This window comes from Pararge aegeria, chromosome 5 (assembly GCF_905163445.1).
Source record: "Pararge aegeria chromosome 5, ilParAegt1.1, whole genome shotgun sequence".
NCBI lineage: Eukaryota > Metazoa > Arthropoda > Insecta > Lepidoptera > Nymphalidae > Pararge > Pararge aegeria.
This window is the reverse complement of record NC_053184.1, coordinates 9,111,136-9,132,592: the sequence shown is the minus strand read 5'-3', so window position 1 is coordinate 9,132,592 and position 21,457 is coordinate 9,111,136. Positions and strand designations below refer to the sequence as shown.

Sequence of the window (21,457 nt, the reverse complement as noted above, 5' to 3'; positions counted from 1 at the left end):
AAAACGGCTTAAATCAACGAGGCATATTCTACTTATTCAAATAAATTTCACAGATTTATTTTGAAGCCCGAGTATTGCGTAATCGTAATTTCCGCCACAATGAACATCAGAGACAATGTATCCATTGTCTTTTCCACGTCAGGGCACGGGCGTAGCCAGCTTTTCATTCATACATAGAGAAGAACGATATACTTGCTTTACATCCGTATAATATGATTACACATAAATGTGACTGTGTGTTTGTTGCTTTTCTTTTTTCAGTACATCAGGTTTCTTGATTAAGCAGGCCGATAAATTTAAGTAACTAGGAACCACCTTCTCAGAACTAGAAGTGTTTAAATCTTTGTCTATCACGCTGGCCATACTTCTCGCGGCTTTGAGAACGTTTTAACAAATTCTCAGAAATAGAGGTTTCCTCGCAATAGTTTTCCTTTACCGTTAAAGCGTTGGCTAAAATTAAAAAATCGCAAAAATCCGAAAATTTAGAAATTCTTGCCGGAAATTCGACTTGGTGTATAAAATGTAATCGTATTACCAATCAGAAATGTGGAGATTCGTAGAAGAACCAGAGTTACCGACATAGCTCAACGAATCGCGAAGCTGAAGTGGCAATGGGCCGGGCACATAGTTTGGAGAAAGTATGGACGTTGGGGTCCCAAGGTGCTGGTATGGCAGCCCCGAACTGTTACGCGCAACGTTGGTCAACGAGGTGAACAGACTGGGTTCAAGCGGCACAGAACCGTGGAATTTGGAACTCCCTACAAAAGACCTATGTCCAGCAGCGGACATCTATCGGTTGATATGATGATGATGACGATTATGATTACCATGTCTAATTTACTCTGCAGAAATTTGGGCTCTATACCTTATGCACAATCGCCTCTTAGACAGATTTACCTTAAATCCACTCAGGCACCCAAGCATGTTAAATGCAGTGATAATTGCGTTAGTCATGAGAATACATGTATAAACGAATGGCTATAATGGCGGAATAGTGCAATGGAGGCACTTGATCCAGCAGAGTACCTACCAGCAATTTTGAAGACTAAAAGAAAAGATCTACATTCTTATCGTGATCATCCCAAAGCTAGGCCAACGTTGAATAAAACCTTTACAACTAAGTTGATACAACACGCTTACTTATCCCCAAGATACGCGACTACTTGCGAAGTTAAAATAACAGAGAAACAGTCGCTGTTGCGAGATACGGTTGCCAATTTATGGTTCGGAGAGTGTCATATTAAGTTAGTTTATATGCCGAAACATTGTATAGTTCCTGTGTGATACATCGCAAAAAAGAAAGGGGCTAAACTTATTTTCTTAATTAAAAACCTAATAGCATTTTAATTATATGCGAGGTACGACATACTTATGCAAAAGATTAGAAAGGAGGCTCTTTAATGTATAATTGAAGATCCTCCTTTCCGGTCTTTCGTAACCCTTAAAACTTATAACGAATTTTCTAAATTGCAGTAGGAAAGTTTTAAATTAAATTTCGGCGGAATGTGATCAGTCGTAAATTTCAAAATCGGAGTATTGCTTCGAAGCACTGGTTTAATGATGCCCTTTATATTGTTCTCACAATTATTATTATTAAACAGGTCAATACAGAGTTAGAATTCGATGCGAAAGTGAAACCGAAATAGTCATTTTAAACTTGCAAAGAAGCCGTACAGTCGTTTTGAAAATTTTTGAAAGATAGATTTTTAATGCAACAAAAGAAAAATTTTAAACATTACAGGGAAATAAAGATAGGAATAAGTGGTAGAGTGCAACTGCGGCCCTATCAATACAAGTGATCATAGCGTAAGAAGCCGGTAGTAAGAAGAATATGGTTGTTGATTGTTTGGAGAGCACGCTGTACGCGTGGATGACACAAATATTACAATACTGACAGGACAAGAGAGTCTTGACATTAGGTTAATTTTTGTTCAAAGTAATAAAATACACCTACAGAAAAAACTTAGTCTTGTCTATAATATTGAGGTGTGCAAAGGCGGTCTTATCGCTACAGCTTACTCTTCTAGAAAAACTTTAACAATTAAACGAAGCTAGTAGTGGCAGTACCTACCTACAATAATAATTGCATGTGGAGTTTAGTTCGACAAAGCCAATAATTGTAAGCTCTATAAAATTACATAACTCATTGGGAACTTAAATACTTTTGATTTTAATTTGCAATTTCTAGACTTATCTACTTCTTTACTACTTTTACTAACTTTAAATGGCATCCTCATTTTACACCTCACTTTTGAACCTGTGCAGAGTCAAATTGAATACTATCAAAGTAAGCTTAGCACACAATAAGTCGTACAACAAGCGGATAGCTTACGTACAGAAAAAGGCCAAGTTAGAAGAGAAGGAGTCAGTAATTAGATCGAAGCGTGCGTCACATTGATACTAATGCTGATAATATATGCAGGTTTTACCTAAACGTACCTATATAAGTAATTTATTATTACATGGTCTACTTAATCTCATTAATTATACACGTATTTTACCGTGAACAAAAGTTTTCCAGTAGAATTGACTGAAACTAACACAAATTGACTTAAAAGATGGAAAATCTAATTATTAGATTATGATCTCATGCTCCACTTATCGCATGGTTTTCTTTATCGGACGTCATAAATTGGAAAGTTCTTAAGGCACTTATTTATGAATGAATGAATGAATGAATACACTTTTATTGTACACCAAAGAAACAAAAAGTAGTTACAAAGATATAAATACAAATCAAGAGAGTACAATTTGGTGGCCTTATCGCTACATAGCGATTTCTTCCAGGCAACCAATGGCGTAAAAGGAAAAAACATAGAAAAGAGGTAGGTGGTGCAATAAATAAGATTTAAAAATTATACAAATATATAAATATAAATAATATATATATATATATATATAAATATATTATAGACATGTATGTTTTGACGATCTTTGTCATTCAGTCAGTATGAGTTTTATTAAATAAATTAACCTTTAAATTAAATTCAAACGCCTCTTTGGTCTAGTTGGCATGTTCAACTACGGATCGAACCTGGGACGGGCCAAAAATTATAGGGTATTTAAGCGTTGTCTGTTACCAGCCCGAAGTTATGCAATGGGCGGTTGCAACCCCCGTCCCGGAGAGACAGAGAGCACGTTAAGCCACCAAGAAAATCAAAACTTTTCTCTTTTTTTATTAATTAAATTAAAGTAAAGCAGAAGAGTTTGTTGTTTCGTTGAAACGCGCTCAACTCTGAAGCTACATGTGATATTTGAAAAATATTATAGCACGATTCCCAATGTAAGTTAATACATAGTATAAAACTGAAAGAAATTACACCTGAGGAGGATAAATAAAGGATGAAAGTTTCTATGAAAGTCCGTCAATGTGCAAGTGTGAAGAAAATGTTTCAGGGCTATTAAAAAACTAAAACATCAAAGGGAATAAATACGGTTTGATAGGATGGGACGACGAGTTTATTTTTTAGAACGCGCTAAACTCAAGCCTTCAAAAATGTGTTATTGATGAACCCTTATAACTTAAAAATATATTATTTTATAAACCAATCTAACATTTATGCATATATATATATATATATATATATACGAAAAAGTTGTTCTCAATTTTATTTCCTAAGCGATAGTAAATAAATTTTGATTTGCTTACATTTATTCTTCTATTTCATCGGCGCGATATATTCAGAAATGAAATTAGAATATCCGTAGAGTAATATAAGCTGAACGATTTGCGAATGTAAAGTAGCAATCGGAGCTGCAAGCAAGAAGATAAAGTGGCTCGACGATTATATACATCAAAAAGTATTCAAAAGATTGACTTGAATTTTGTACACAACGTTTCAATATAAAATAGTGTTTAATATACTTTTTTCTCATAAATATACTCCATGGGAATGGGAATTAATATCAGACTAAGCCAAAGCGAAGCGTGGAAGGGTGCTATGTATAAGATATAACATAGATGACCTCAAAATACCCACTTAGTATGTTTTTTTTTATTTTACTGAACTCAAGTTCGTGGCACAAAGAATAATAATTTTATACGAGCGTCTGTATTTTTTTTAGTTGAACTAGAAAAAATATTTTTATAAAGCCGGTAAAGCTTCGTTTATACTACCTCTATGACAGCAAAAATAAAACCGCTTAAAAAAACTCGCCACTACAGTTTGAGAACGGAAAATCGGCCGATTGGCGCGGTGGGCAGCGACCTGCTTTCTGAGTCCAAGGCTGTCGGTTCGGTTCCCACAAATGTAAATGTTTGTGTTTATCGGTATAATATAAGTATTTATTGATAAAAATATATTATTTTTCATAATAATAATCGTCATTCATCTTAGTACCCATAAAACAAGTTACGCTTACTTTGGGGCTAGATGGCGATGTGTGTATTGTCGTACTTTATTTATTCTTTATTAAGAAAAACGCATTTTTATTACTAATTATCTTTATCAGAAAATAAAATGCTACAAAGCTATTCAAAATGATACTATGGATGATCTAGTTAACTTATTCTTTTACCTATATATGAGTATAAACGAATCAGGGATCAGAAAATGAGGTTTTCTTAAAAGGCAAAGGAGTTGAAACCGTTTCGATATTGGGGTGCAATATTTTTTATGTGCTACACAAAAGAACGTTCAAAAAAGTGTTTGAAGTGAAAAATAGCAAGAACCAAATCACGATAAAAGTGTGCCTGACAAAAAGCTATCACACGTTAAAAATCGGTGTCATTGCATTTCGTTTTACAACAGGCTCTTCGAAAAAGTTGTTCTCAATTTTATTTCCTTAATGATAGTAAATAAATTTTGATTTATTTACATTTATTCTTCTATTTCATTCGCGCGATATATTCAGAAATTAGGTCATCCGTAGAATAATAAAAGTTACCGAGATAGCTAAACGATTTGCTAATGTAAAGTAGCAATCGGTGCAGCAAGCAAGCAAGACGGTAAAGTTGCTCGACGGCCGATTGGCGCAGTAGGCAGCGACCCTGCTTTCTGAGTCTAAGGTCGTGGGTTCGATTCCCACAACTGGAAAATGTTTGTGTGATGAACTTTTTCAGTGTCTGGGTGTTTATATGTATATTATAAGTATTTATGTATACCTATTACTTATAAAAATATTGATCAGTCATCTTAGTACCCATAACACAAGCTACGCTTACTTTGTGGCTAGTTGGCGATGTGTGTATTGACGTTGTGTGTATTAAAGTCGATGTTTTTACCATTAGAATCTTTGCGTTAAATTTTTCTATTAGGCCGCCAACACACATTGAAGCATGCGTGGTGTGTTTTAATGTTCTTATTTCCTCTTTCTAGCAGGGCTAGCTCAGGCAGAATACAAAAATTATATCTGCTAAAGCGCGGGAACAGGGAGTAGGAGAAGTTTACCCCTGTTTACTATTACACATATATTATTTGGATAATATTTACACTTGTGCGCCAGTGCTCTGAGAGTTGATATAACTGTGGGACAGTGGGAGAAGATACATTTTTATCCTCTTCCCGGAGAGATAATTGTCTCCTGCCCATGCTAGCCGTGATGTGAGATAGGAAGCCTATCCCAGCAGTTAGCCTTTAGTGGGCTGAGAATGGAGAAGCATTTTACCATAAATTTTCTCTTATTTCCCAAAGCACCAACTCATCAATGTTGATAGATGGGGTATATGTAGATAGTTTATTCTTATACAAATAAAATATACAGCCCAGTTGTGGACCTAAGTGTTTTCAAACGGCATTAATTCCAAAATGGTATAAAACCTGAATGGTATATTAACAATAAACATACAAGAGATTACTGGTACATGTTCAACCAAATACAGATGTATTAAAGATAATGAGGCGCAATCAGCTATTTATTACTTTTGGTAATGAATGCAATTAGTTTTCAAGTTTGAGAAATATTAATGATTTTTCTGGTCTAGCTTTGGCCGTGGCTAGACAGTAACCCTACCGACCAAGACGTTTTGCCAAGCGATTTTGCGTTCCGGTACGAGGCCATGTAAGGAAACTACATGGCCGCTCATGGCAGACCATCCTCTTTTATCAGGTAAGATTGCAGGGGCTAATTTTTAGTTCAATGTTTTTTTTATTAACCTGAAAGTAATAAATAAAACATTGAGACATCGGACAAATATGTAACTTTTGTTTCAAATGAACGCTCTTAACGTCCCCGAGAGGACACATGCCAATTGTCAATTCTACGTGACAGATAGGTAATTGCTTTTTGATCGTTTACTGGTCAATGTTTTGTTATCGAAGCTCAAATTATAAATGCGAGATTGCAATCCCGTATTTGATCTGTGAACACTTGATAAATTTTGTATTACTGTTTAAGTGTGTAAGGCGCCAAAATGGCGTAATTATGAAGTTAATAACTCGATCACATGGGAAATGCCGGCAGCATTCTAAGCACAATTCCGTATGACTAGCAGGTACATTAATTAATTTATCGTAAGTTTTTTTGTAATAAGAAAAATGAATAAACAAAATTAACGTTTTCTGTGAGGGGGACAAGGGACTTAATTTTGTGCATTCTAAATAATTTATTTTAACGTCACAATAAACTGTTTTTCGTATTGTGAGAATTATCAGAGCGATCGAAAGCTAGCCCAATCGTGGATTTATTTTCAGAATTTGTCTCATTCGCACTTGGGTGATTCAAATTTTAAGCAGGCTGCGTTCGTATATCTTACTGATTAAACATTTTTTAATCCATTTTTCAAGCCCTATCTGGCATCCAGAACTGAAAAATGGTAACTAACTTTGTATTTTTAGTGACAATAAAATAACATGGCACTGTTCTTATACATCGAAAGCAGATCACAGGATCTAGTTTAGAAGCAGCTAATGAGTCTAAACTCTAGAACCTTCTCTCTTATGAGAAAGGCAAGCATCTCTAGGACAGGTCCCAGCAGTGAAATGAAATGATCTTTGTTGCTGAATGTTATCAATAATGATGATATTTTTTTTACTATTAACATAACGTACCCTATTACTAAGCTTATATCCGTTCGTCCGCCCGTCTAACTGTCAGCTGTTTCTCATGAACCGTGTCAGGTAGAGACTTCAAATTGTTTATTTTCATTGCTGTCATAACAACCTATCTACAGTCTTCTCAGTATAGAGTTAAGTACGTTGGACGCTGTTGCTTGCTTGAATAACAAACATATTTAGAGTAGGTACAGTATTTAATGCTATAGTTAAATTTAGGTACACTAATTAGCTTAACAAAGCACGTAGGTATTTCTAATAGCGATAATTTTGTTATCTAAAGTCTTAAGTATAAAATAACATCCCTGCTAAACTATAATAGAAAAAGTTCATGTCCTTTCATATAAACAGCAAGTTAAATGACAGACATGACTGTTGTAATAAAGCCTCAAGCCACAACTTTTCTCATTTCAAACTTGCGGTTTATATAGCATTATCAAGCTTTACACTTCCGAATGGCGCGATAGTTGTTTAAGGTAGAAAATCGCAATGTTAGGTATTCTAGTCGTGTTGTAAATTTTAGTGTGTGCTTCTTTAACTTCAGGTTTATTATTATAACGTATGTGTTATGTTGATTATGAAATCCACCTTAAACTGTAGAGATATTGAATGCTGTGACGTAAATGATGTCAATCGCACAATTTTCTACTTCTAAGTAGATTCTACGGTAAGATTTTTATCGCAGTCTGCTGTAACAGTCTGCTTTAAAATTTTGCCAACAGCGACAAAGACGAGAAAATGTACTGCACATTATTTTTACTTCCCGTTAAAGAAGAACTTAGTTAAGATTAAATAACTATTTTATTACGTCGCTGTAAAAGGCGGAAAGGAGCACTTTATAAATTAAACGAGACCGTAAAATAATAATGCTGGATAAGGGCAAAAAGGGAAGTAAGTAATAAAAAAACTTTTTTGTTACGAAGCAAAGTAATGTTTATTCACTAACCTGTTTTCTAAAGCCTGCGGTGCGACAGAAATAGCTTGAGGCTCTTCGGGCACCTGATGACTAATTTGCGGTTGAGCTTGAGATGCCGTTAGCGAGAGCGCTTTGTATCGTGACTGTTCGGCTGTTGGTAAAACGATATCCACCGACCGCGAACGAAGCCCTGTACCGGGTACAGTCAAATATTCACCACCTTCACTTAATTCTTCGGCTCTAGCACCGCCGGAAACTTTTGAAAAACACGAATCTACAGATGCAGCGCGATCGCGTTTTAATTCAGGTACTGCTAAGTATATATCATGGACCAAACTGTCTCTCGGAGCTTTGTTCGCGCCCTGCTCCGATGCTCTCACGTTTTCGAGAGAGCTGCCGGTAGGTTCAACAAAAAAAGCTTCTTGTCTTGATATTGAACGTCGTCTTTGAGGCAGTACGGGTGGTTCGTCAATCGGCGGCTGTAGTTCAAAGGATGGTGCACCCGGAGACGGGGGCGGTGACTGCACTGGAGGCGGCAAGAGTGTTTTACACAATGGAGTTGGAGCGAGCAATATTCGTGGTGTATCACTCTCGCTCTCGTCGTCATCGTCGTCGTCATCTTCCGCAGATGAAGAGGCAGGTGGCCTTTCAGGAGTGGTCCGTTCTTCGCTGCGTCTAGCTAGCCAGGTTTCCATATGACGACAGTGAACGCATGGTGGTGGGGTGCCTTTGCCCGATCGTCGTCGTGACCAAAGACGTGGTACCTGCCATCAAAATAATTATATTAAAAAACATTGTAATAATAAAACTGTTCACAATGTTGTCACGTTTCTTTAATGGACACATTTTTACACATCTATAAAGAGAGACCTCTAAATCAATTATAAAAAATAACAATCATTAGTTCAGTAAAAGAAATTACTCGTATTTTGTACCTTTTATTTTTGTATATGATCGTTGAAGTCTTTATAACGAGATAGTATAAATATTGAGATAATAACCAAACTTGCAAAGAAAAATTTTGAACGGAAAAGTTTTTCTTATACATTTTCACATTGAAATAAAGTAACCATTTTCTAATCAAAATATATATGGGTTTCAAAACTGAAAACCAATTTAAACGAAAAAATTGTTTACCGGTATAAATATTTCTCGGTTTGTCGTTTAATATCGTCGCCGTTGCCTAAGGGCGCTTTTAATTTAAACGGTTGTTGTCGGACTGCTACCGCACAAGAGACGTTAGCGTACTGCATACGGGTAGTTATGTTTTTTATATAAATGACTTGGGGCGAATCGTGAAAGAGTGCCATCTCAGTGGCACGGAGGTATTCCGTCTCACGATTCAAACAATTTATTTAATTTTATAAATTTAAAATGCATATAAAAAATTTCGGAACCGACAGGATTTTGAACCTGCGACTCTCTGGCAATCGCGGCCTGAGCGCTTTCTCCAATTAAGCTACGGCTCTCCAACCGTCGATGCCGAAATTAGTATATGCCTTTTACATAAGTCTTATAGCGACTGTAGCGTCACTTAGTAGGAAACGTTGCCGTTTCGATCTACTTTTCAAAGGTCCGTATTACAATGAGACACGTTTCAAACAAGTGATGACACATTGCTTTTTGATGCACATTTTTATATATACATATATATATATTTTTATATGCATTTTAAATTAATAAAAATGATAATTTCTCCAAGTGTAGGTAAAACATTAATAATAATATTTAATATTTCATTAGTTGTATTGACTAGCGTCGTGCCATACTAGAATAGCTTTAGAGCTTCTCGGTGAAGCGAATATATTATGTTCTATTAAGATACTAAGCTAAAAGCGCGACTTTTGTAAAAAAATTTTCAGTATGTAATATATAAATAGTCTTTATCAAATCGTTGTCTTATCGCTACATAATATAAAACAAAGTCATATCCCGTTGTCTATCTGTTCCTATGTATGATTAGATCTTTAAAACTACGCAACGGATTTTAATAATAAAAACACTGCTTTTAAGCTTGACCTTGAAGGCTCGACTCTACATTAATTTTCATAATATTATTTCCATAATAAAAACACTTATGCAGTGTTTTTATTATGGAAATAATATTATGAAAATTCCAATGATGTTGGTAATGATGATTCCAAATTTATTAATAAGTTACTTTAACTCCCGCTTTCGCCAATATCTGGGTTAAAATGTTAAAAGTTAAACTTTATTATATTCTGTTGCGCCGATACAACGTTAAACAGTATTAATTAACCCAAGAGTTTTTTTTTAATTTACCGCTCGTAATTTTGGCTAGCTAGTACTGTCTAATCTTTTACGTTTCGAACAGTTTTGAAAGACATTTTATTTTGATTGATTTTTGAAACCGTACTTCAATTTATTGTTTGGTCAACTTGTCACATAAGCTTTATCAAGAAGAATAATCAATTTAGACATTATTAATCCTGAGTTAGTAATTAACCCCTTAAAAATTGAAGGGTTAAAAATTTAACCAATAACAAGTCGTTATACTTTGTAAATTTGTATTCACCCTGTACAACAGCTAACTCTTAGTTAAATAAAATACTCCGAATGGCGCAAGCGGGCCTAAATATAGTAACATGATAATTGAAATATATGATTTTTTAATAATTTCTGAGTGTGTTAAGATTTCTGTGTTGCATCACATTATGAGCGCACCTAAGAAACAGCTACCACTGCAACTTACGACCTGCTGAAGTATGGCTACTAATGCGAAAGCACTGTATGTATTAATCGTAAAGCAGGAGTTCAATAACAGTTGTTTTAGTTAGAAGCGGCCCAAGGAGAAGATTCAATTTTATTACCTCTAAGTAAGTGCCCGAGTCATCAGATCCGGCGGAGTCGAAAGATCGGCTACGTGCCCCGGCTTGTGGCACAGCCAGCAAAGAACTGGCGCCGGAGCCACGTGCCGCCTCCAATTGTATCTCATCGAACGACGCCGACCGGACCTGCAACAAAAATACACACAATATATATTTGGCATGCGGTGGCCGCAATTGCGGCAAATTTCCCTCCTCTTCTCGCGGGTGTCGTACGAGGCGAGTATAGGAAATATAACTGATAACGGGCAGCAGCATCCTTTGTGCTAATACTATCATACACTACGGTCACCAACCCGTCTGCCCAGCGTGGTGATTATCGCCAAACCCTTACGTTCAGGGCAGCCATTAGTCCAGCATTAGACTGTTATAGATTGTTACTGTTGATGATGATATTTGACCTTCCAGGCATTAACAAAACTAGCTGACCCGTGCAACTTCGTCTGCACCAAATCGGTTATTACCGGAAAAAACGAATAAAATTACATTTTCTAAAATTTAATACTAGCTAGATCGATTTATCGCACCCGAAAACCCCGGTTATACTAAATTTCATGAAAATCGTTGGAGCCGATTCCAATTAATACATATACAAGAATAGCTCGTTTAAAGATGTAAGATAATAATATAGTGGACAGTTATAAGCTCTATAAGTTCATTTATATCGTTAAACTTTTGAAAGCTCGCTGGATTTGCCACCCGCTACGTGCAGTTGTCCTGAAGCTATAATGCCGCAATTCAACATTGGGTCTTCCCAAACTTAAGTAATGTATTGTTTTACACACATAATAAAGAACATACAGAATCGTCATTTAGCCACTGTTAAATGCAGTGCATTATGTCGAAAAACAATGGAGTGGTTTTGTACTCAATATTAGTCGTGTATTTCTGTATGTTCGATTTTACACCAGTACAGGGAAGCGGTAATAGCCCAGTGGGTAGGACTTCTACCTCACTTTCGGATTTCAAAGTTTCGAAGCCGAGTTCGAATCACAACACGCACCTCTAACTCTTCTAATTTATCTGCGTTTTATGAAATTAAAATATACATTGCTTCAACGTTGAAGGAAAACATCGGCCCTGGTAATTATAACTAATACGTAAAACCCAAAGCTAGTTGGGAGGCTTTACACTCAGTCCGCCAACTGGCTTGAGCTCGCCGAGGCAAGAGGATAGACAGCACCCACTTCTGAATTCAAGGCTAGTACTGAGAATTTACTGTCAGTTTTAATACATCTAATAATATTTTGGTCCTATCATCTAATAATATTTTCAACCAAGGTTTTTATCTCCTAGCCGAAGGCGAGCTTAGATGAAGGTTAAGTTGTGGATGAATGGGTTACGCCCTCTGCTTTACATTTCGATAGCGAGGAAATTTGTTTAAGGTAAAGGATTTCATTTCTTCGGGTCAAATGTTATTATTTCAATCGAACTCTCCGTATATAAATAATAATAATAATAAATATACTACGACAATACACACATCGCCCTTTAGCCCCAATTTAAGCGTAACTTGTGTTATGGGTACTAAGATGACTGATGAATATTTTTATATATAATATACATACATACTTAGAATATACATATAAACACCCAGACACTGAAAAACATTCATGCTCATCACACAAACATTTTCCAGTAGTGGGAATCGAACCCACGGCCTTTGACTCAGAAAGCAGGGTCGCTGCAAACTGCGCCAATCGGCCGTCAAATAGGAAAAAATATAGCGTACAACTTAGTCGGTTTTATTTAGAAATGCATCAAAGCGAAATTCCACTCACAAAATTGACTAGAGGTATGCGTAAGTAGCTTTTCATCACACAAAAAATCCTAACGTACTGACTTACTAACTATACCTGGGAGATACTTGACTAATTTTATACATCCTAATCTTTTACAAAATTCGTTCCGCTACCTACCTAACGAGGCGAATCCAAGTAACTTCTTGCGTTTGTACGAAGTGACTATTAATCTAAGAAAGTACCACTTTCACATACAGAAAGCACAAAGCACTTAATACTTAGCTACTGATAAATGCTTATTTGGAATGGAAAACACAAAGATAAACGACTAAGGGATGTGAGTTTACTTGGGTGTTTGCGTAGGTGAATTTGTAATTTGTCCATCTGAAAAATCCCTTTATTCCCAGAAGCTCTGACGATAGCATAATCGAAACCGAAGTCTTAAACTTTTTTCTTTTTTCTTATCTGCCAGATAGTGAATAAGTATACAGGTTAAGGAATAAATGTTTGATATTCAGGGATGGAATATGAGTAGGGATATTGTATGAAAGTCCTATGTATTTGAATTAAGGGACAGTAATATAATATATGTATATATAATAATATTTACTACGACAATACAATACAATACAAATACTAAGATGACTGATGAATATTATCTATGAATAATATACATAAATACTTAGAATATACATATGAACACCAAGACATTGAAAAACATTCATGCTCATCACACAAACATTTTCCAGTAGTGGGAATTGAACCCACGGCCTTGGACACAGAATGCAGGGTCGCCAAGCGGCCGTCAATAAGTAGTTTATATTGCTAAAAAGAATTGAAACGGCTCAATTTTGGCTGAGAAAACTGGTGATTACGAAACGTCGATCTCGTAAAATTTTCTAGGTAAAATCAGTCTGAGTTTTTCCAGACCCTATCGTGCTTTTTTTTTTGTTAGAGTAGTAAAGCTTTTTATAAATGAGCTCGTCCGGGAAAGTACTACCGCCATGATTGCTATTGCCTATAAGCAGCATTGTTGCAATGCTGTGTTCCGATTTAAAGAGCGTGGTTGCCGGTGTCACTACTTAACACCTACGCCTCAGGTTGATAGGTTTCCTCTTTAAAAAAAAAAAAAAGTAAGAAACGAGGGGGCTCAGCGCATGGACAATTGTTTTTTCAAATCTGTATTTATTAAATTTGTCGCAGCTATACCGTCTTAAATTTAATTTTTCAGTCAAATTTAACTATTCAGTTATTGATATATTAATATAAGTTTTTGAAGTAGCTTAATATCAGTTGGTATTTCATCAGTTCGCAAGCTAACAGAGTAAGGTCAAGCCGCACTCCTGTTTGAGAACTCTTGCCTACACTTTTGAACTACTCCCGCAGTTTTCTCTTCATAAAATAAATCTATTTTGTAGATATTTACAGCCCTATGCTTTGTAAGTAGATACTAGGATACAACTCATAAAAAATATCACTAATTTATCAAAATAATATATGATAATAATATTATCAAAATTAAGCTTAATTTGCTATACTCCGCGAAAAGCAGGAGAATCTGTGTGATGTAATTTATAATTTGTTAAATCCTTATACTCCACACCAAACAGAGCTTCGGCTATTGCCGAAGATCTGTTTGGTGTGGCCCTCTACGCACGTTTCGCTCCGAAACCGGAGCATCCTCAGGAGATGTTGACATCACAATGAATAATTGTTAAGTGCACTTAAGTAAATTACATCACACAGATTCTCATGCTTTCCGCGGAGTATAGCAAATTAAGCTTAATTTTGATAATATATCATGGATTTCCGCAAAGTAACGCTTGCTTCTATCCAATAACATCATATTTCAGCTTCAAGATAGGACTTTTTTCCAAATGAATAGTATCCCAATTAAGTGGAAAACCATAGCCTATATAACAAAACAAACCATAGCAACATTACGCAGAGCATGCAAGGAGCACGTTCAGCATAGTGCCATCCTGTGTCCATCAACCTGAGGCGTAGGTGTTAAGCCTCATGTGCAAACGCATGTAAAAACGCTGACGGCCGACTGGCGTAGTGCTTTCTGAGTCCAAGACCGTGGGTTCGATTCCCACTTCTAGAAAATGTTTGTGTGATAGTTATGAATGTTTTTCAGCGTCTGGGTGTTTATATGTATAATCTAAGTATTTATGTGTATTATTCATAAAAATATTTATCAGTTATCGTAGTACCCATAACACAAGCTACGCTTACTTTGGGGCTAGATGGCGATGTGTGTATTGTCGTAGTATATTTATTTATTTATTATTTATTATGTAAAAGCTACAACTCTGACCTGGATCGGACTCGGATCGAAAAAACACTTAAACACTACTTAATAACACCTTTTAATTTTTAAAATAAAGTATAAAATAATATAGTTTTCATTACCGGAATACAGTGAAGCTTTTAAATAGGTTTTAAGTGGGGTCAGTAGTTCCAAACAATACATTTAGATATATAAAACTTATTTCTAACGATAACCAATTTCAACGATCATTTATTTCAAACATGCTTAATTATCTTTTCTGAAAGTCTGTCCGTTTGTACTGCCTCTGCCAGCGGTTCAAAACACAACTCTACCGTGAAGAAGCAAGAACCAGTTGCGCTTTTCCAACATCAATATTTTAATAACTGCTCAGAAACCTTTAAATTCATCTTAAACATATCATATGCAAGATCTAAAATGACTATCGGTTGAGCATACGTTTCTTTGCCACAATCATGTTCAATAAACGTATGCTTAACCCGAAGGAAATTTCGAAAAAACGTATGTTCAACCAAAAGACTTGTATGTGTGATACCAACGAGTCTGCCTGAGTGATATTATGCCTTACAAAAACAATTTTATTATAATAGTATATTTTGGAGCTACTGGTAGGTATAATTATTTCACTGATAATTTCGGAAAAAGTCGGTAGGTATTCTCTTGATTCAATTAAAATTCTTGTTTTTAATATATTGATTTTACAGGTACTTTTATATTACAGTTACAAGATAAAGTAGATACTATATCTTACAACCGTGGTTTTGATCTATACGATCACGCCATTTTCCGTCGCTATAGATTGGAACCGAATGTAATCCGATGTTGTGATTTATCACAATGTAACACGGCACTCTAATGTGTTTCCGGCGTATGGCTATAAAGAGCATAAAGTGAGGCATAAGTTTTACAGTAACATTATATAAAAACCGTACTTAATAAATGAACTAGTTCGCTATAAGAGAAATATATAAATCTCTTAATTATGGCCTAATTATTTTATTTTGTTTCCACATTAGTCAACATTACTTGCTCTAGCTATACCTATTATATTGCCTATGCAAACGGTTCAAGCTATTTGAATTATTAATCTTGGCAGAAAGGAAAACCACTGATAAATATTAAATTATGTTTTGTAACTAATATACCAAAAAAAAATTTGGGGACTACCAAATTTTTGGGGGATACCAAATTTTTTGAGCTTCTTTTATATCACTTCCGTTATATAACATAACGGAAGTGATATAAAAGAATGAAAACCACACAGATTTTCAAAAATGTCTCACATATGTCTCACACATGTCTCTGCACTTCAGAAAATGTGGACATAACTACACAATGGCCCAGCGAATGTGTAGTGACGATGAGAGATTTGTGTGATTTTGTTCAATACACCATACAGACTTTACTGGATATCGCGGATTATAAAAAAATAAGTTTAATGCATACTAAACATATAATATGCAAACCTATGATAGTGACATTTAAGTTGCTAGTGCTCGCCCTAAATTCACGCTCGATTCACGAAGCGATTCACGCCAATCACGCGAGTGTGAAGCGGGATCGCATGTAGGTCTTCCTAGGTACTAATTTTTAAGTAATTTTGTAGTAAATGACATACTCTTAAGCGCCAAATATTTAATTCAAATTCAAAATTCATTTATTTCAAGTAGGCTTAATATAAGCACCAGTTCGGAAGGCAGACTCTTCCGAGAAGAAGCCGGCAAGAATCTCAGCAGTTGCTCTTTTCCAACATCAACAATTTACATTTTAACATTCATTTTTCTATCTCGTGAGAGATGAAAGCGGAGCCGGATGCTACAAAGCAACCTAGTCATTAAGATGAATGCGAGTTTCTATGGAACTAAAAATATAGTGTTTTTAGTCATTTCAAATTAGGTTCCTTGGACATTCGAATTCGAGCATCACACTAAGAGCACTAAAATGGCGTCAATTCTCAACCAATTGCAGACATACACAAAGTTACAGCAGCCATAGCGGCAACAGCGGTTATAAAAGAGGACTGCTGTAACTTTGTGTATGTCTGCAATTGGTGAAGAATAAAAAAAATCTTTGGCGCAGAACTAGCACCGACAAGTAACAAAGAATAAGGGGTGAAGCTTACGGAAAATATGCAAAAGAAAAATTTACCTTCTCGCTAAATCGTATTTATAACTTTGGTTGAGTTTACTGTATACGCGAATAGAGTCCATGAGGCATAAACCATGGGTAACTTATAACTTTTTTAACCTTTGACTATGTCCCGATACGTGACACTTTGTACTCCTTTGTGTATGGAGGTACGCTTGTGTAGCGTGTCAAACGTATCAAAGCCTCAAAGGTGGAAATAAAAACAGTATAATACAGTAGCCTTAGAAACTAACTAACTACGGACGGTAGATCTACACTCATAGATTTTTTATCCCTCCGAAATATGTTCACGTTACAGGACATAATTTGGAGAGTGAGCTCAGGAACTATCCGATCTTTTTCCCTCTTCAATATTTCACCATCACACCGTAAGATTCATCCCTACTGTGTCACCAATATCCCAAATCGCCAATATCACAAAAACTCGAGCAAAGCGATCTGCTTCCCTTTTCTCACACAAATGGCTAAGGTATGGCACACTGTTGCATTCTGGTATGACATTCTGAGTTTTATGATCGTTACTATATGGGTACCTTTAAAAATAAGTTAATAGGCCACATCTACACTTTCGATCTAGTAAGTGTTGATGAAGCGTCAGCCTATTTCTTCTTCATTCTGACAGTTGCTAATAGATTTTAAACGATTTTTTTTTTAATTTTGATGGTGGCGCGTCATCCCTATTTATGATAAGTTTGCAATTATGGTCATCATCCGGTGAACCAAGACCTGGCGCTTATTTATCCCAACGGCTAGGTCTAGCAATCCAAAAGGACACTAGCGCCAGTGTTTGTGTTTTGGGTACGTTTTGGGCTCATAAGTGACAGTTAGGCGGCATGTTTTTAAGCTATTTGCATAGCTTTTATCGCGGGATTTGGTCGCGTCGACCGAATCAAGAAATTCCGTAACGAAAATAAAATCTAACATCCCCCACTCCGCCTACCATGTAGCTGGGCCGAGCGTTCGCTTAACCCGTCAAACGTCGGGACCGCAGCCGGGCTACTGTGCATTGAGTGCCGGGTAATAATAATAATATTTTCGCATACCCTGAACATGAGTTCGCTTTATCACGGCTTTGTTTTATAAAATTAGCGTATAAACTATATAAGTATAATTAGAAAGTGGATAATATTTCCAATGCTCTATTATAACGAAATTAGTCTTTTATCAAAATAGAGATTTACTCGTAAGTCCATACCTATTGTCTCTTTTACCTAGTTTTGTAAATAATATCGTTTGTATGGAATATTGATATGGAATCAATCAACTGGCAGTTTGTTGGAAAACTCACTTAATCGAACAGCAGGAGTTATTTTGTGTACCTGCACTTTCTGTTGGAATGCCAAGCTAACTGCTTTTATAGGTACCTATACAAGGGAAAAACTGCATTGTTAAAATCCAAACAGATAACTTTCTTTTTGATTTTCTATATCCAAAAAAGTAGGTGAATGAAATAACGGGGCCAAGTTCAAGGGTGCACAAAATAGGCGGGTGGGAAAAAATGGACTAGGCAATTATGCTAGTTTAGAAAACACATAAAATAAGGTCAAGTATTTTGTACGTTTTTCAGAGACTTGCATTTGTATTATTACAACTGCTAGGAACTAGTTCATGAGTGTTAAGTTCTTTGTTTTACATAATTTTAAACTGTTAGAACGCACAGTGAAGTTTTCACCAAGATATTTCTGATGCACTGTTAGGGTAGTGCACTTATTAGTATTCAATTCGTTTTCGATTCATATTGGAGTTTTGTGTGAATATCATAAAACATTCATCATAAAAATAAGAATTGAATACGTTTAAGTGCACAAACAAGTGAAGCGGTGATAGCCTAGTGGATAGGAACCTAGGCTTCACTTTCGGGAGTTTGAATTCCAGCTCTAACTTTTTACTACATTTGATGTGCTTTTTAAGCAATTTAAATATCACTTGTAAAGTAAAACATCGTGAGGAGACCTACAAGCCTGAGCGTTCTCCATATAATGTTCTCAAAGTTGTGTGGAGTCCAACAATCCGCACTCAGCCAACGCCTTAACCCCTTCGCATTGTGGGAGGATTCTCGTGGCCTGAAGTACGCCGGTAATGGGTTTTTTATGATCCAGTGCACAAACAACCGCAACTTTATTAAGAAGGCTATTTCGAATATTTTTACGAATTACGAAAACGAATTGAATACGAATGAGTGCACAAACGCCCTTGACTTATAAGAATGTATTATATGAATATACAGATATCTACAGTATTAAGAGTACCTTCCCTTCGGGTGGCATTGGAAAATTCCACCCTACGTATATATATATGTAAATATATGTATATTTCATATATATATAGGCCAGTGTTTGCTAGGCCAGTGGTTATCCGGTTACTTCGCCGGTCAAAACGGGATGAAATAATAAAAGCAGCCAAAACAAGGAGGAACATAACAAGCGCAGACATCGACATACCAGGTCCTGCCCAAAAGATATTCTATAATGAGCGGCTGACTAAGCAAAACCGCGAACTTTTTCGTGAAGCACGATCTAAAGCCAAACAACTGGGCTTCTTACACTGCTGGTGTTCTCAGGGGACTATATTCGTCAGGCATCGTGAAGGCAAGCCGGCTCGTCCAATACGTAGTCAGGATGATCTCATTGCTATCCTTTCGGCATAAAACAGGAAATGTAAGTTTTTCAAGAAAACGCCTTGTTACTGTGACGTCCCTGCATTATTTTTCTGCTCCGGCATTCGGGTTTGGGAGCCATGATCTATCTTCTCGTCTAGGGCCATGCCATTATTCTTCGAACGGTTACATTATAAAAAACATTTACAATTGTTGTGTTTATGGAAGTCTATGTAATATCCATTGGTTAACTATTTACTTGTGTTACGATATTAAGAAAAACATTTATCTTTTATTTATCATATTTACGCGGCTATCAAAACTAAATCCCTATTTATTTTTATTTATACACATTTTATTATCACTAAATATATTACACCATGAAATTTATATTTTATTAATTTGGAAATTTGCTCGATTTTTTAAATGTACAAATAATTTTAATATCAACCCGTATCTATACACTTATTACAATGGACCTTTTAGAGTGACAATATTCAACCCTAATCTCACTTTAACCTTTATTTACCTAATATTAAATTTTAAAAGGCGATACAAATACCATTAGTGCTGAGTTAGACGAATTGCAAATAAATTGTCACTCTTTCTCTTCTCCTGAGATTTGTAATTTTAGTTTGAGCCCAGAACTTAATTTCAAAATACGGGCCTTTAACATACGAAGTCTGGATAAAAACTTTGATAGCTTTTATGCAACTCTTTCACGTTTTAAAACAAAAATAGACGCTATAGTTTTAAGTGAATGCTGGCTTAATGAGTCCTCAATCATACCTCAAATTACTGGTTATACCTCTTATAGTACCACCACCATGAGAAATCAAAATAGTGGAGTAGTTATATACATTGAAAATTCGTATAGTGCGTCTGTGCAGGAACCCCGCACTGCTGACTATGACTGCCTACAGGTCAAAGTAGGAAACCTTATTACAATTCTCGGAATATATAGATCGCCGTCTGTAAGTCATTCTAATGAATTTTTAGAATCTTTGGATGATCTTTTACATACGATAAAAGAGCAGCCAAACTTAGTTCTGTGCGGCGACATTAATATAAATATTACGTCAAATAACCTTGGATTGAATACAGAGTATTTATGTCTGAACGCAGAACATGGTCTTATCCCCGCGATTACACTTCCAACAAGGGGTAGGGCTTGTTTGGATCACATTATGGTCAAAACTAGTGGTCCAGTTACTGGCATAGTATGTGAATCTGACATTACGGACCATAACATCGTCCTCTGTGGACTAGCTCTCAAAAATGTTCGATATAAAAATCGTCTACCCCGTAAAAGGTTTAAAAGAAATATAGACGCTATTAAAAACGAACTTATCATCGCAAACTGGGCTGAGATTTCCAGCTGCAGTGACATTAATGTAGCAGTACCATTATTCCTTAGCTTACTGATGGGCGTAATAAATAAACACACTATTATAGTAAATTTAAGCCGTTCTAAATATAACTTAAAACCGTGGATAACACCGGGTCTCATTCGATGCATGAGGCACCGTGATAAACTGCACAAACAGCACAAAGCAGATCCGAGTAACAGTATTCTTAAGTTAACATACACAAGGTACCGCAATTTCTGCAACAGACTTTTACGTAACCTAAAGGCCAGTTTCGAGGAATATGAGCTGGAGAAAAACAGCAAGTCTCCAAAAAAACTCTGGAAATCGCTTAAAAATATATGTCACTTAACAAAAGCTAGGTCAGAGCCCGTAGAGCTACTAAACCTAAAATCTTCTAAAAACGGCACGCACTCACTGACTATGTGCGGTGAATATTATGCTACATTAGGGCACAAATTAGCGGATGATATTTTGAAAAGCAGTAATGAAAATGAAGATAGCCTGGCTGCTAATCTTAATTTAGCAAAAACCCAGAGAGACTCTTTCTACATGCA

The 21,457-nt window shown here is 35.9% G+C and overlaps 1 protein-coding gene across 4 annotated transcripts in view; it reads right to left on the bottom strand.

Moving 5' to 3' along the window:
* Positions 1-21,457, bottom strand: part of LOC120623593 (eye-specific diacylglycerol kinase) — a 226,070-nt gene that overhangs the window by 116,632 nt on the left and 87,981 nt on the right. For all 4 annotated transcript variants that reach the window (XR_005658727.1, XM_039889635.1, XM_039889637.1 and 1 more), the window contains 2 exons: positions 10,740-10,883; positions 7,939-8,672 (listed from right to left, as the gene is read on the bottom strand). Coding sequence is in view for 3 of the 4 variants with exons in the window: in XM_039889635.1 (XP_039745569.1) it covers positions 7,939-8,672; positions 10,740-10,883 (878 nt within the window). In the remaining variant the exon portion in view is untranslated. The remainder of the gene's footprint in view (positions 1-7,938; positions 8,673-10,739; positions 10,884-21,457) is intronic.